The 16995-nt window shown below is 48.0% G+C and overlaps 1 protein-coding gene across 1 annotated transcript in view; it reads left to right on the top strand.

Annotated features, from left to right (window-relative positions):
• The first annotated feature begins 654 nt into the window (after positions 1–654).
• Positions 655–16995, top strand: part of EFCAB12 (EF-hand calcium binding domain 12) — a 17324-nt gene continuing 983 nt past the window's right edge. The window contains 8 exon segments of the mRNA XM_023749387.1: positions 655–732; positions 1317–1771; positions 2975–3160; positions 5385–5541; positions 8691–8887; positions 10868–11081; positions 14168–14324; positions 16280–16327. Coding sequence (XP_023605155.1) covers positions 708–732; positions 1317–1771; positions 2975–3160; positions 5385–5541; positions 8691–8887; positions 10868–11081; positions 14168–14324; positions 16280–16327 — 1439 coding nt within the window. The 5' untranslated portion in view covers positions 655–707.

Raw genomic sequence — 16995 nt, forward strand, 5'->3', positions numbered from 1 at the left:
CTGGAGAGGGCATGCCCCAGCCTAAAGTAACTCAAATCGGAAAATTTTAAAGAATGTCAAATAAAAGAAGACCCCAAGCTCATTAAGCATGAGGGCTGCCAGTGCAACCCTTCATTTACATACTTGTGATAAGTGGTCCCAAAGGAAAAGTATGGGTTGTGTTATGCAGAGATAACATGAGGATATACGAGAGTCTGGGAGCCGGAGAGGTAACATTTGGTCTGAGATCTGGAGGATGGAGGAGGAGTGAAGAAGGAATGGATGGGGGAAGGAGAATTCCTGACCGAGGGAACAGCATGTGCAAAACCCTTGGGCAGGAAGAGGCTTAGATCATTCAGGGATCATTCCTAGAAGCCAAGGTCTCTGGGACATAGTAAGGAAAGCTGAGCAAGTAATGAGGCAGGAAAGGGTGGCAGAGAAGGGTCATGGGACCTTACTTTGGAAAGTCGTGGAAAGGTATCAAAATGGCCGAAGGGTGCGTACATAAAAAAATAACAGCACGCTACTGTGAACAAAGCAACTCCAAAATGGACTGATCCCAAACATCTCCACCACTCAGTAAGTAGGTATTATCCCCAGTTTACACACGAAGAAATTGAGACAAGGAGAGGCTAAGGAACTTGCCCAAGACCATGCTGTCAGAAGTGGCAGGGCCAGGACCCAGACTGGAGCATTCTGGCATCGAGGCCTCTGCTCTTAACAGCACTATGCTGCTTTGGATGACCAGAGCAGGTAAGAACGGCATTTGAAAAAGATCATTCTGATTGCCCACTAGGAGTACTGGGGAGTTGGAGTAAGAGTAGAATCTGAGCCCTAGCCGGTTTGGTTCAATGGATAGAGCATCGGCCTGTGGACCAAAGGGCCCCAGGTTTGATTCCGGTCAAGGGCACCTACCTTGGTGGCAGGCTCCCCGCGCCATCCCTCTCCCCGCCCGGGCTCTGGTTGGGGCTCGTGCAGGAGGCAACCAATCAATGTGTTTCTCTCATATCAATGTTTCTCTCTGTCTTTCCCTCTCTCTTCCACTTGCCCTAAAAATCAATGGAAAATATCCTTGGGTGAGGATTAACAACAACAACAACAAAAAAGAGTAGAATCTGATGAGACAATTAAATAAGAGAAAGCTCACAAAGCCCTTAGCATAGTGCCTGCCGTGGGAGTCACAGGTAATTGTCTTCATCATTATAGGAAGATGATGATAAAGCTGGGCATGGAAACCAGGTGCCCCGGGGCCCAGCCTGGTGCTAAAGAGTTTTTCCCTCCTGACTCCTTTGTCCTCTTCCTGAAAGAAACTCACGTTTTAACGATCTTCCCCCAAGGATTCTGCCAGTCTCAGACCTCCGCTAGTGATGAAGATGCCAGCAGGGGTCCCGTCTTCAACCCTGAACTGGTCATTGCCCACTGCTTCAAGCAGTTCAAGCAGAAGGACTTCCACCTGCCTCGAAGCCGCCGGCGGATCATCATCTTGCCTCGAGAGGAAGATGCGACTTCCGTTGTCAATCCAACACCACAGCCCCAGGCTCCCTCACAAATCATCCCCAGCTTCAAAGCCCTGGAAGCCAGGGATGTCCAAGAGCCCCCGGAGGATGTGAGAACCTGGATGAGCCAGAGGTTGAAATTTCGGCAGGAACTAGAGTCATGTGTCAACGTAGACAGGTGGCTGCAGAACAAGTCCAGCCTCACGCCTTCAGAGGCCAAGATCTTACGCATGACCCAAAAGGAGCACCCTGTGGACCCGCTGATGGCCCACTTGATTCCTCCCAGCCCCACCAAGGTGAGCAGCCCCATTTGCCAGATGAGGGGATGAGGGGCAGGATGGGGATCATTCACCCCATTTCACAGAGCAGCAAACAGAAGTCCTTAAACAGAGGTGCATTAGTTATCTATTGCTGGGGAACAAATACCCCAAAATGACTTAAAGCAGCAAGGGCTTATTTTCTCACTCTTTCTGCAAGTCAGGAATCTGGGAGGAGCTTAGCTTGGTGGCTCTCACTCAAAGTCTTTTCATCTCAGGATGCTGGTGGGGGCCACAAACATCTGAAGCTTGACTAGGGTGGGAGGATTCGCTTCGAAGCAGTTTGCTCATGTGGCTGTTGGCAGGACACCTCAGTTCCTAGCCACACGGACCTCTCCCTAGGGCTGCCTGAGTGTCCTCACCACATGGCAGCGGTGAATGGTCCAAGAGAAAACAAGGAGGAGGGTGCAGTGCCTTCTAGAACCTGTCTCAGGAGGTCTCAGTTTCAGCAGCTTTGCACTGTTACCTCTCTGTTTGTCAGAAGCAAGTCACTAAGTATTGCCTCCACTGAGGGGAGGGGAATTCGTCTCCATCTCAGAGGGGAGGAGAGTTGAAGGATTTGGGGCTATATTTAAAAACCACCCCAGGAGAGAGAATGACTTTACAGTTTGCTACAGGCCGTGAATAGCACAGAGGAGCTGTAAGCTAGGGAACAGGAAGGCCCTTTGTAAACTGCCAGGTGCTGCAGCAAGGTAAGGCAGTGTTATTTCTAAATGTTCCCATTCACCTGGAATTGGAGGAGGAGGACGACGATTTGGACAGGTAGAGAAAGAAGAAAAGGCATTTACTTAGGCAGAAGGCCCAGCTGGAGCAAAGGCCGGAGGTGGGAGATCTGGCTCCAAGCAGAAGCACGTATTTTGGTGCACTGAGAGCCCCGGGGGATTATAATACTGACGGGTCTGACCAGAGAGATGTGGATAAGAATAAAATTCTAGCTCTCATATTGTCCAAGCCTCTTGTTTCTGTTGAGGCCCAGCAAAGCAAAGTCTCCCAGGAGTTCTGTGGCAGAATGCAGTTGTCCTGCGGTTGCCTGAATCCAGTGTTCTACGCACTTTATGTTGCTGTCTGTTCAGAGCTGCTCAGCCTCTCCCTCTCCCATTTCTCCCTAACTCTGGGGATCATGTTTCATTGGCCTGTCTCCCCTGAACTCTCCCTTCTGTCCCACTTGCTTTCCTCATTCAGAAGAAAATCGTCCGACCGTTCCACCAACCGATACCCCAGCTCCGACTGCCCAAGCCCTCTGCCCTGTTTGTCTTGTACTCCTACCTGCGCAGCCACAACATGAAGATCCTGGATATATTTGCCAGGGTGGAACAGGGCAATAACCAGGCGATCTCCAGGGAGCTGTTCATTATGGCTCTGAAGGTGGTAAGTACCTCCCGTGCTCCCTCTAGGCTGGCCTAAGTGGGGAGGGAGTCCATGCTGCCACCCCTGACCCTGGACCAAGTGAAAAGGAAACTCGGGGAACTCAAACTATCAGTCTTATCACTTGCAAAGCCAGATGGGAAAATGCGGTTTAACCTGCAGCCACATCAAACCCCTAAAACCACCCCCTGCACTGGTCTGACCTTGAAAGTCTGAGTGGAAAGTCTGCAGAGCTGGCCCCATAATCAGCCAGCTGCCCATCCTTGCCCTGAATTGAGCACTGAGATTGCTGGGACTTCAGTCCTGCCTCTAGAACCTTCTAGAGCTTTTCCAACTGTCACTGGCATATGAATCACATAGAATCACATAGTCTTATGAAAATGCAGCTTCTATTTGACCCAGTGATCCCACTTCTAGGACTATATCCCAAGAAACCAGAAACACCAATCAGAAAGGATATATGCACCCCTATGTTCATAGCAGCACAATTCACCATAGCTAAGATTTGGAAACAGCCTAAGTGCCCATCAGCAGATGAGTGGATTAAAAAACTGTGATACATCTACACAATGGAATACTACGCCGCTATAAAAAAGAAGGAACTTTTACCATTTGCAACAGCATGGATGGAACTGGAGAACATTATGCTAAGTGAAATAAGCCAGTCGGAGAAAATAAATATCACATGATCTCACTCATATGTGGGATATACTGATCAACATAATTTGATGAACAAGAATAGATCCAGAGACAAATGGTAGGGGAGGAGGGGTTAGAGAGCAACCAAAGGACTTGTATGCATGTATATTAACATAACTAATGGACACAGACACTGGGGCGGTGGGGGCTTGCCTGGGGTGGGAATGGCTGGGGGGAGAGGGGTCAATTGGGGAAAAGAAGACATATGTAAAACTTTAGACAATAAAAAAAAATACTAAAAGAAAGAAAAAGCAGCTTCTGACTCAGTATCTCTGTGCAGCTCCCAGTGATACCCTTGGTACTGGACCACAATTTCACTGGCTATTCCAAATGTAAATTAATTATAAATAAAATGAAAAGTCCAGTCCCTCAGTCGCACCAGCTACATTTTGAGTTCTCAATAGTCGCATGTGGTAAGCAGTTCCTCTACTGCAACACACAGATTGAGATCATTTCCATCATTATAGAAGGTTCTGTTGGCTGTGCAGGGGCGTGCTAACTATGGCCCTGGAGTCAAATCCAGCCTGCTCCCTCTTTTTGTAAATAAAGTGCTACTGGAACACAGCCACACTCAGTCATCTAGGGATTGTCAAGGCTGCTTTCATGCTATGATGGCAGAGTTGAGTGCTTATGACAGAGACCATACGGCTCATGGAGCCTAAATATTTACTATCTGGCACTTTACAGAAAAAGTTTGCTGAATTAAGTTTGTATATACTTCAAATACAAGGTTCCTTGTAAAATAATTCTAGAAAGCTGATGCCACACCTTTTATGATTTTAAATCATCCCAGTTTTCACATCATCATTTTATGACATGTACTTATCTGAACATTTCAAAGCATTGAAAACAACAAAAAGATAAATTGTTTTTCATCATAACCAAGATGACAAAACATTAAATCTTTTCATACTTGGAGAGTTCTGATCTGCTTTATAAAAAGCTCAGTAACAGTGACTGCTATCTAAAGAAGCTGAAGAACAAAATTATATTCCTTTTAAAATGTTTCTTCTTGAATATTTGTCAGGCTGGTAAGCACTGTGCTCCTGCAAAGTTGCTCATTCCTTAAAAGAGTGATATGTATTGTATTTTTTATCCTATTTACCCTCAGTTAAGGGAGGCTTATGTGTCCCTCGTGGGCAAGGATGATAGACATGTGAAATCCTTCTTCAAATCTATCATAGGAAAGCTGGCATTGGCATTGATAAGAAGTCAGGTGGGAGCCCAGAGTAAGATGTAACAGATTCTGCAAAGATGATGGCATATCTGGACTGGGTTTTGAAGAAGGGATAGAAGTTTTTCAGGCTTTGAAAGGGAGGCATTTGAGTAATGGGAAGGGTGAGAAATTGAGGGGTGTGTTTGCAGCCAGGAAAGGGCTCTGAGCTCTTGTGGCAGGGACCTTGGAGCTGGGAATGGCTGTAGATAAAACCAGACTACAAGGTGGGGCCAGGCTGACGAGGCCTTGGCCATTCTGATAGGATATTTGGATCGGAGCCTGTCCAATTTGGGTCTTCTCTTCTCTCTTCAGCTTGAAGTCCCTCTGGGAAACCAGGAGATAGAGGATATTGTGATCTATCTCAGCTCTCTGGGGAAGCACAACAGCATCACCATGGATAGCCTGAGCAACACCTACAAGCAGTGGTCCTTGGCTCAGCAGAAAAGCATGCTGAGAACTACAAAGGATTGTAGGTATCCACCCCCACCCCCGTGCCTTCACTTCCCCAATCTTGGAGCAAGCATGGTAGAGGCAGCCTTGGCTCATTTCCTGAGTGTGTTCTCCAACTTTGGCTTACTGTAGGTAGGCCAAGCCTCTGGAATGTCCAGGCCCAGAGGTCAAACAAGTAGATATTTTCTGGAGTACCAAGCTACCTTGTCCATTTAAAGCTGGATGAGGCCCAGTCCTTATCCTTAAGGGATGGTTCTCAAAGGGTGGTTTCAGCCCACCAAAGCCCACTTGATAGGCTGAGAACCCAATGCCAAGCCCTTCTATTTGTATGTGGGTCCAAGGCCTTCTTACTACTAATCCCCACCTTATTGATAAAAAGCTAACTAAATTCAGAAACCAGAATTAGCACATGTTCAGAGTCTACTTTGGTATTCTACTATCTGGACTGGGTTTTGAAGGAGGGATACGAGTTTTGCACAGATTGTGCACAGCTCTGGTTCCATTTGCCAAGCCATGTGCTTCTAGAGCCACATCTGTGTAGACGCACAGAGGCAAGTTAGAAATGTACTTGCCATAGCTCTGGATATGAATTTTACAACACAAGGGTGCATCATGCTTCTTTATAGGTTAGTTATTGTAAAAAAAAAAAGATTGTTAATGGGGGGAATGAGGACACATTTGTAATACCTTAACTAATAAAGAATTTAAAAAAAATTTGAACAGCTACAGATAATATTAAAGCCCTCCTTTAACCACCACCCACCATTCCAGAGCCCTCCCCAAATATAACCACATCTTCCTTTTACTAAATGATGCAAATCTTGCTTTGCCCCCACCTCCCAGGTTATCAGGAACTTAATTTCAGACATAGTTGAGGAGGAGAAGCTCCTCATCCTCCCCAAGGTCATGTAAGAACCCTAGCGGGGTAGTGGAAGGGGTTCCTTGCATAGGTGAAGATTTAGGCAGTGCCTCTGGAGTCCCCAGTCACACTGAGCTGGGTGCTCAGTGACCTCACTGGCTGGTTCTTTTGAGGACAGCAGGCAGCTCCTTAGAGCATCCATTCCTCAGTCCCCTGGAGTGTCACAGCACAGCATGCAGACTTCTGACCTCTAGTCTCAACAAGCTACTGGGCAGAGGCACCCTCACTCCCACCAAGTCCCAGGGAACCTGAGTTCCCCCATAGTTGCCTCCTGGGTCTCACCACCCCCACAGCAGTAATCTCTCGCACCTTTCATGTCCAGAACACCATCAGGGTCGCCTTGAGTTGGGAGTGCTTTCCAACCCGTGCTCTCTTAGCCTTTTCATTATAAATCACCAAAGCTAATTGTTTTCCATGTAGTTGGCTGCAAGTCATTGAGTGAATGACCCCATTGTGCCGTGATACATATTTGCAGCAAAGGTATCTGGGGCCTATTATTTACCAACTAGAAGCCCAGTGCATGAAATTCGTGCACTTGGGGGGGGGGGGCTCCCTCAGCCCGGTCTGCGCCCTCTCGCAGTCCCGGAGCCCTCGGGGGATGTCTGACTGATGGCTTAGGCCCAATCCGTCAGTAGGATATTCTTAGCACTGCTGTGGAGGCGGGGGAGGCTCCCACCACTGCTGCTGTGCTCGCCAGCCATGAGCCTGGCTTCTGGCTGAGCGGTGCTCCCCGTGGAAGCGCACTGACCACCAGGGGGCGGCTTCTGTGTTAAGCAGGATCAGGCCAAAACCAGCTCTCCAACATTCCCAAGGGGTCCCAGTTTACAAGAGGGTGCAGGCTAGGCTGAGGGACCCCACAGGTGCACGATCAGGGCCGGGGAGTGATGCGGGAGGTTGGTCAGCCGGGGAGGGACTGCAGGAGGGCTCCAGGGCATGTCCAGCCTATCTCGCTCAGTCCCAATTGGCTAGACCCCAGCAGCAAGCTAGCCTACCTGTTGGAGTGTTTGCTCCCTGGTGGTCAGTGCAAGTGGTTGAGCAGCCTTAGCATATCATTAGCATATTACGCTTTGATCGGTTGAACAGACGATGGGATGACCAGACACTTAGCATATTAGGCTTTTATTATATAGCATAAGTAGACTTGAAGCCAAGCAACAGGTATTTGCTTAAATGGTGCTATCACAGTTGTCATAGCTGAGCTCTTTTTCTCTGGAGAGCTGCAGAAAGTAGGGTGAGCAGACTTGGGAGTCTCTTGCTTTGCCCAAAGGGGCAGCAGGGGCAAGAGTCTGGGTCCTTGGCTCACGAGAAAGAAAGTGATAGCATTTGGGGCACCCTTTGTAAGCTGGGTAGCTTTACCTACAGCATTAGCTCAATTTATCTTTTAAGTCCCTGGACGACAGGGCTACTATTCATGCTTTTCAAGGAAGAAGCTAAAGCTCAGAGAGGCTGACCACTTGTCCACTTTTTTCAAACCAGAAGGTGGTAGGGCCTGGATTTCAGCCAGGGACGATGCAGGCCTGAACCAGGGCAGGGGCAATAGTATGTTCTCATTCATTTAGATCTTCGTTGAACACCTACTATGTGCTAGACTCTTCTAGGAACTAGGGAGATAGCAGTGAAAAAGCCAACGCCCCTGCCTTCAATGAGTTTCCATGTAAAGGTTAACCAAGATGATGTTCGGTAGTGATTAATGCTTTGAAGACAATAGGATAGTGTGTGTGTGTGTGTGTGTGTGTGTGTGTGTGTGTGTGTGTAGGGGAGTCAGGGAGGGCCTCTCTGAAAAGGGGAGATGGGTGGAGTGAGTGAGAAGTGAACAGTTGGAGGTGGGTCAAGTGGACGAGGTAGATGGTTGGCTGAGGCCAAATCCTGCAAGGCCTTGCAGACCAAGGAGAGGATTCTGGGTTTTAGTGTATAAGTGCTGTGTAAAGACAGGAGCGAGTTCTAAGCAGGGGAATGAAGGGATGTGATTTATATCTTTTAAAGGTCCTGTTTGCTGTTTGGTGAAAACAGGATGCTAGAGAATAAGAACCGAAACATGAAGGCTGAGGGCGTGGTACAGGTGAGGGAGGAGGCCATAGTGGAGATGGAGAGAAGGGGCTCCTTCAAGGTGTATCGCAGATGGCACTGACTGGACACATGGAATATGAGCAGAGGGATGTTCTGGTGCTTGCACGGTGACATTGGTTAACTGCTTGATGGATTCCATGGCTGGGCATCCTCTCAGTCCCTCCTTCATCTCTTCTCTCCAGCCTATTTTAGGTCTTCCAAGCGCAAAGCTTTGTCTCGGCAGCTGTCCAAGAAGCAGGTGAATTTAGCTCCAAAGCCTCCCAAGATGGACCAGCTGACTGTGCCTGTGGTTGACACTACGATGGAGGCAAGGCCCTTGAGCCTGGAGGACATGGAAGACATTGGCAAGCGGTACCGGCAGAGGAAGCGGCAGACCAAGGTACCCCAGCCAAAGTGGGAGGACACGGGGCAAATCCCCTGCACCTGCACCCCCTTCTAGCTGCTGGGACTTGGGAGCAGATGCTTTACCTTTCTGTTCCCTCGTCTGGATAATAAGAACAATACCTACCTCACAAGATTTCTGTGAAAAGGAAATGCGATAATGTTTCTGAAAGTATCAGGTTCCCCTCCTCCCATTCTTTGTTGTTGTTGTTGTTAATCCTCACCTGAGGATACTTTTTCCATTACTTTTTCAGAGAGAGCGGAAGAGAGGGAGGTGAGAGGGAAGAGAGGAATATTGATGCGAGAGAGACACACCAACTGCTTGTCTCCCCCATGTGCCCCGATGGGGGCAGGGAGAGAACCCAAAACCCAGTATGTGTCCTTGACAAGGAATCAAATCCAAGACCCTTTGAAGCCCAGACTGGCACTCTAACCACCGAGACCACTGGCCAAGGCTTTTTTTTAGATAGATTTTTAAAGTTTTTTTTTTATTGACTTCCGAGAAAGGGAGGGAGGAGAGGGAGCTAGAAACATCAATGATGAGAGCAAATCATCAATCGGCTGCCTCCTGCATGCCCCCTATTGGGGACTGAGCCTGAAACCTGGGCAGGTGCCCTGACCTGGAATTGAAACACCACCTCCTGGTTCATGGGTCAATGCTGAACCACTGAGCAACACCAGCCGGGCCCATTCTTTTTTTTTTTAGATTTTTTAAATTGATTTTTAGAGAGAGAGAAATATTGATGTGAAAGTGGAACATCGATTATCTGCCTCCTGCAAACCCCTTAATGGGGATCAAGCCTGAAACCCGGGCATGTGCTCTGACCAGGAATCTAATCAGCAAGCCTTCAGTGCCTGGAATGATGCCCAACCAACTAAGCCACACTGGCCAGGGCCCCTCCTCCCATTCTTTAATTATGACTTTGTATCCTGAGACCAGGCCTGTGTGTTCATCACAGTGGGAACCCAAGAGCCTGGCACGGGGTGTGGCAGTGAGTAGGCACTCCAGATATACATGACCAGTAACGGAAGGAAGAACTGATTGCCTGAATTAATTCAGCCAATGAATATTCATTGAGTCTGTGATGTACCAGACACTCTTCTACGTGCTGCAGACAACAAAACAGCCCCTCAAGAAGCTGCCAGTCGAGACAGTCTAGCCATGGAGGCAGACAATATTAATATAATACTACACATAGACACATATTTTAATGTCATTTATATAATAAAATGTTAGGTATTGGTAAATGCTATACCAACTAAGATCTGATTCAGTTGCATGACAAGAAAACCCAAAATGTTAGAGCAGTGAGTGGCAAACTTTCCTAGGGCCAGATAATAAATGTTTTAGGCTTTTTGGGCCCTACTGTCTCTGTCGCAACAAGTCAGCTCTGCTATTGGAGCACAAGAGCAGCCACAGACCTAAACAAATGAGTGCAGCTGTGTTTCAATAAAACTTCATTTCTAAAAACAGGTGGTGGCCCAGATTTGGCCCGTAAGATGTACTTTACTGATTCTGGCTTTAGAAGTTTTAAAAAGACAGATTTTTCTTTCCTTGTAAATAAATAAATAAGGCGGCCAAAAGTGGCTACACACTGCCCAGGCCTCTTCGACCTCGCTCTGCCATCCTTAACATGTGGCTTCCACCTCAAGTCACAGATGGCTGCACGTAATTTAAATTCTCTTGCAGCTAAACCCTTGTATGTAACATTTCAATAGGACACATGTGGGGCATCTGCACTGTACCCTACCGTATATATTACACCATCATGTGTGCACATCTGTATAACGGCCGCATGTGCTGACCACGTGTGATTTTTCTCCCCGGCCACTGACTTCAAAACCTGAACTTGGGTCCCATTCTTTGCCATTGCCCCTCATGGTGACCTTGTGTAGAAACATAGATTGTCAGCCTTCAGGCCAGGAGGAAAGAGGCAAGGTGAAGGGAAGTGTGTGCCAACTGCTTTTCTCTCTGCAGCTCACAATCCCCTCCATCCAGTACACGGAGCAGTGCCGCCTGGTGCGCAGTGGGAATAAGCATTTTGACAACCACTGCCTCCCGTCCACCATCCCCGGGGAGATGGGCGAGCTCATCAATCAGTTCCGAACGGACACCTTTCTGCTCTACCTGAAGTGCCAGAAGGTCTGTCAGGACTATGGCCTCCCGCTGACGGAGGACATCCTCATAAAAGGTAAGGGCCTCCGTGGCTGGCCCCAGAGAGATGCCTCAGATGTTCACCTGAGGTTTGCCCCTCCCCAGCTGACATGCACCCAGTCCAGCTGCTGTAACTTGTGGCGGGGGCATTGCTGTTACACGGAGTTTTAGAAAACCTGTAGCTCCACAAGTTCTACAAGCCTGGAGGTCTGGGATCCCCAGATGAGCTTGGGGAGCTGGCATTCTGGAGGACAGGAGTTCCGAGCAAGGGAGCCCTGAAGTTGAGCATAAAGGAACAATCCCAGTTTCCAAGAGGGAGATTTGGTAGAAGTGACAACTGCTATGCTGTACTGGGTGTTTCCAACACCGCCTCCCTAGCCAGGCCCCCTGTTTGATCCTTCTGCAGCACCGAGGTAGGAATGCACCAGGCAGGAGTCAGGTTCTGCTGAGGCCCTTTGCTCCCTGCTCAGACAACAGGACTCAACACCAGGATTTCCATACTGGTTCCACCCTGTGCTTGGGGGAAGAACTGTGTTTTCATACATCCAAACAGACCTGAACCCTCCACGTCTCCGAGTAGACTGTGTGCTTCTGAGCAATATTTCCATGATAACCACAGAGCAATGCTGGCACCCCAAATTGATGATTTTGTAAATTTAATGGGCAAGTTCCTCTCTGTGCTTAAAAAACATGAACAGCAAGTTGCATGAGGGCAGAGGTTTTCCCGTAGGAACTTTGCAGAAGCTGTGGCCATACTGGGAGCTGGAAAATGAGGTTCACTGAGAAAGGGCACACAGAGAGACTTACCCAAGAACAAGAGTTAACAGTCACACCCTGGCTGGGTAGCTCAGTTGGTTAGAGCGTCGTCCCCATACACCAAGGTCGTGGGTTTGTTCCCCAGTCAGGGCATATATAGGAGCCAATGAATGCATAAATAGGTGGAGCAGCAGATCCATCCATCTCTCTCTCTCTCTCTCTCTCTCTCTCTCTCTCTCTCTCTCTCTCTCAATCTCTCTCTGTTCCTGTCAGCAGGCTGGGGACTGAGCCTGAAACCTGGCTTCTCTCCACTGCTGGCTTTTGCTAGCTCCCGGGTCTATGAGCTTCCCGTTGCCAGGATCTCACATTCATGGGTTCACAGGAGCATCTGTGGGTGGGCTTCCTCTTGCCTTTGATTGACCGAGATGGAAAAGACTCTAGTTCCATCTGTGACTAGAGCCGCTGTGGGGACACTGGGAAGAAAGAAGGAAAGGAGGGGAAGAACAGCTCAGCCTGCTTTGCTCTTAGATGGGATTTCTAGAATACTAGATGGAGGTGCACACGTCCCGCTGTCCTGGCCACTATCCGTTGGCTATCTTTATGGCAGGGGCCTGCTCTGCTACAGACAAAGAAGCACAAGCACCGAGATGTCCGAGTCTGTGTACTAGACGAGAATGTGGTGAGCTCAGACTCCAGGTCTCCCACTCGTGGGCCAGAATTCTAGAACACTGAGGCATTGGCCCTCTCCCCAGTGAATATAGCTTCATTGTTTTTCTTCCCTCTTATTTTATAAATATTTGCTCACTTAAATTTTTTTGAAAACATAAAAATAAAAATCCCACTCCAGCCTGAGTGAACCACCATTAATATTTCGGTGATTGTCCTTTCACAAACTTATTTTTCTTTTCCATTTACACAAAATTATTTATGTAAATCATATTCTAAAAATCATGTATGTATTTTTAATGTACTTTTAAAACCCTATATACTTTTTTTTTTTTGGTAAGAGAAACGTTTGTTAGGTAAATTACAGAGGTAGAAAAAGTAATTCCTAGAAGAAACGGGCTTAGCAAGCAAGTTATAGAGGTAAAGGAAGGGCCCTTAGAGCTTGGCAGTGAGGAAGCTAAGGGTAAGGTGCCTGGGCCGGGCTGGGGAGAGGGAGGGGAAGGGAAGGGTGAGAGTATGCTCCCTGGAGGGAGAGCACCCTGTATACCTTTTTAAAGTGTTGGTGCTACATATCCCCTTCCCTCTTCTCCTTTCTCACCTGCACATCCCTGCCCTCCCCACAAATAACCAACATTAATAACCAGGAGTGTAACCTTCCCCTCATTTTTCTAGTATTTGAGGTCTTTGGATTTTACCAACTTTTTTTTTTAATTATTGATTTTAGGGAGAGGGGGAGAGAGAGAGAGAGAGAGAGAGAGAGAGAGAGAGAGAGAGAGAGAGAGACATCGATTTGTTGCTCCACTTATTTACGCATTCATTGGTTACTTCTTGAATGTGTCCTGACTGGGTATGGAACCAAAAACTTTGGCGTATCGGGATGACGTTCTAAATAACTGAGCTACATACTGGGCCAGGGCCCCGGTGTTACCATCTTAGGACAAGCACTGCTCCATGGCTGCAGGAAGATGGAGACCCTGGCCTAGTGTTTTTAATGTACTGCACTTCTTCGAAAAGCCTACCAAGGTTACCTGTGAGACTAACTCTAGGTAAGGAGAAAACTGCCATCAACTAGGTCTAAGTTAACCTAGTGAAGCTCAGGTAAATTCTCCATACACACCTCTTCCTGGGACTCCTGACAAGGACACCCCTGTAGAGTGTGCGGCCTCATACTCTGTCCTAATTACACCCCAGCCCCAGGGCCATTGCGAACCTGGTTATAAACTCCCTTAACTCTGGTCCAGCTAGCAGTATTTTACCAACTCCATTTTCTGATCTTGCAGTAGTTACAGGCATACCTTGGAGATATTGCATGTTCCGTTCCAGACCACTATAACAGAAGCAAGTATCCCAATAAAACAAGTCATAATCTTTTTACTGGTAGAGGGTTTTGCTTTCCATTTGTAAAAAAAAAAAGTACCACCTGTTAAGTGTGAAATAAAGCCAAATGCAATAAAACCAGGTATGCCTATATATGCCACGTCATGGTTGGAGGGTAAGAGACCCTCTGCACTATTTTTGCAATTTAATCTATAATCATTTAAAATTTAAAAGTTAAACCATGTATATAAGAAAAATCTTTTTAAACAAAAATGTGACTTTATTGTTTTTTTTAAAGACCCTTCTCTGCCCTCTGCCACAAACCCTCAGGTGTGTGGGGTGGGGTGTTGGGCTGACAGGCCATGTTTCTCTTGCTGCTCACAGCCCTGCTGTACCCAGGGGACAAGATCATTTTCCAGAAGGACGAGGTGCGCCCCATCCGGCAGCCAGGAGGCTACTACGTGGACCTCCTCCTCAGCCCAACTGCAGCCCTGCTCAAGTCCATGGGCTTCAAAGAGCTTGCGGCTAAGAAGACCAACAAGCTGAGTGTCAAACCCCCTGTCCCTTCCCCTTTCCCTTTGCCTCCTGCCTTGCTGCTGTCCATCAGCTACAGAAGCTGGGATGCTGACTTACTTGGGATGTCATATTGTACCAGTGTCTCTGTCCTAACCCTGCACATCCAACCGAGTCACCAAGCCTGACTAGTCCCCAGTGTCCCCCCTGGCATATGTCTAAGGTCTACAGCCACCTCACCTCACTCCCACACAGCTACCATCCTGGCTGTATCCTACGTGATCTCAAGCTCTCTGGAAAGATTAAAAAGAGAGCCTTCTTAGAGAATCAGGAGGCCCCTCAGCAATTATGGGCCCAGTGTCATGAGTGCTGCAGAGCACAGCCCCTTCCCCTGCCCCACCTTCTCTGGCGGGAAGGGGCTTATAGCTCCTGGGAGGAGAAAAGAACTCTGCACTGGGTACTATGTCTGACTCTCAGGTTAACTTGGAGTCCTCTCTAAGAAAATATCCTTCTTGACCCCCCAGGAGTATGCCCACACCTTTCTTCCCTCTCACGTTTGCATCTCCTAAACACTAAGAGTCCCCATGAGACTCACAACCAGGGAGCAATGGGCAGTGGCAGTTCATCCGGGCTAATGCCCTGAACCTGTCTCCAAGGCCCTTTCTCTGACTTCCCAGTGAGCCAAAGCAGTCCCACGGAGGCTCTCTCCTGTTGCTTCTTAGATCCTAAGGCCTTCCTTGTTTCACTGTCTCCAGCTTTAATACATATACTCTCAAAAGAACAGAAAAGAAAAAGACAATCTCCTTCTTTGGAAGGAGGTGAAACGTGGCAGGTGATGAGCCAGCTACCATGGTGACTGCAGACTGGAGAACAAGCAGAATCCTGCAGAGGGATGGGGCCAGCATGGGAGAAGGAGGGGAGAGCTGACTGGATACCATGAGGGGGGAGGGGCCTAGGATCTACCCATACTCTGGGTCCGTGCTAGCTGCCCACTGGGGTGGTATGGACAGAAGGGCTGGGGTGGGATGCAGCAGAGCTGAGTGGCAATCAGACAAGCTTCGGAAAAATGGACAAAGTACTTCACTCTCTGAGCACCAGCATCTTCATCTGTAAAATGGGCATAATAGCTCCTACAATATACAATGAGGACGAGAGAAAAAATGCATGTAAACTTCTTAGCTTGGTGTTTGGCAGATGTTGGCACCCAAGCAATGACTGTTGTTGTCAGGATGTTCTCAAGTGCAAGAGTGGCCTGGGCCTGCAGGTGGGCCCTGTCCACACTCTGGATGGGAAGAAGCAAGCATGAGCCAGGCAGGCGGTAGTGGCCTAGAAGGTCCTTTCTGATCCTGAACCGAGAACCTAGGAAGTGGGAGGGAACTTGAGGACAGGACTCTTGTCCATGCTTAGGTTGGCCACACCTATAAAGGATAAAGAAAGGTTACCGAGGGCGGGGATGGGCATTGGGCTCGTGTTGCTACTTAGACTGTGCTGTGTAAGATTCTGAGGCCGAATGCAGGTAGCTGGGAAAGAGTGCTGTGGTTGATTAGTGATGTCTGCCAGGCCCAAGGTTTGGAGAGTTGGTGTTTACCATCCTTATCTCCAAGGCTGGATTCAGCTGTGGCAGGGAAAGTGGAAGCTGGGGGCCCAGAAATGATTCAGATTATTGAGCATCTCTCATCACTAATCTCCATTCTGGGAAATTAGAAAACTGAGGTTCTGAAAGGGGAAGTGACTTACCCAGAGTCACCCAGCCAGCCAGGTGATGAGCCCAGGTCTGGCTGACCCAAGCCCACTATATATTCCACTGGAGCATGGGAGGACAGAGTTAGGGCCCCAACCCAAATAGAAAAAAAATTCTCCTTTCAAAGCTCTGGTTTAGATTCAGAGATGGACCCATCCTGAGGCCTCCAACTTACTCTCTGAGACCCCACCAACCTGGATTTCCCCTCTCCTGACTAGATATCTCTCTCTCTTATCCGCTAGGAAACAGTCAAAGAAAATGGACTTTGAAGATTTTGAGAAATTCACCAGGTCTGTACAAATCATCTAACTCTGGATGGGTGGTAGATGGGAGGAGGTCTAGCTTCAATTTGCGGAGGTGCCTGGGACTCTGCATGTTCCATGGTGCTCTTAGCACAGCATCTGGGGTGGTATGGGCCAGTGTCCAGGGGGAAGCAGTGCCTAGGAGCTGAGATGCAGAAAACAACTTAGAGTGCCAGGAAGACTTTGGGTGCTTTTCATGTGTTAACTCATTTCAATCCTCTCAACAACCCTGCGAAGTTACTTTTCACATACCCAACCTACAGAAGAGGAAACTGAGGTACAGAACATTTCTTATTAAAGTCACACATCTGTTAAAGTGGTGGAGCAGGGATTTGTGAGAAATGGCTCACCTGTCCAAATTTCAAATGACGGACTAGGAAACAGAAGCCTGGCAAAAATGAGACTTTTAATAACACTCTCAAGAGTGGGTGCCCATTTTACAGGGTCACACGTGGGGCAAGGAACATAGCCTATTTATTTAGACCTCCTCCAGTTCCTCATTGGCTGAGGCCTATTTGGTCACCTATTTCCTAAGAGGTCGCCTAGGTCTTACTGTCTCCCATTGGGTTATTTTTTTAAAAAAAGGGCTGAGGCCTTCTCTAGTTGCCTCCACCTCTCTTGTGGCTAGGGGCATCATCCTAGGACATGTGCTATCA

The sequence above is a fragment of the Myotis lucifugus genome, unplaced genomic scaffold, assembly GCF_000147115.1.
Source record: "Myotis lucifugus unplaced genomic scaffold, Myoluc2.0 scaffold_8, whole genome shotgun sequence".
NCBI lineage: Eukaryota > Metazoa > Chordata > Mammalia > Chiroptera > Vespertilionidae > Myotis > Myotis lucifugus.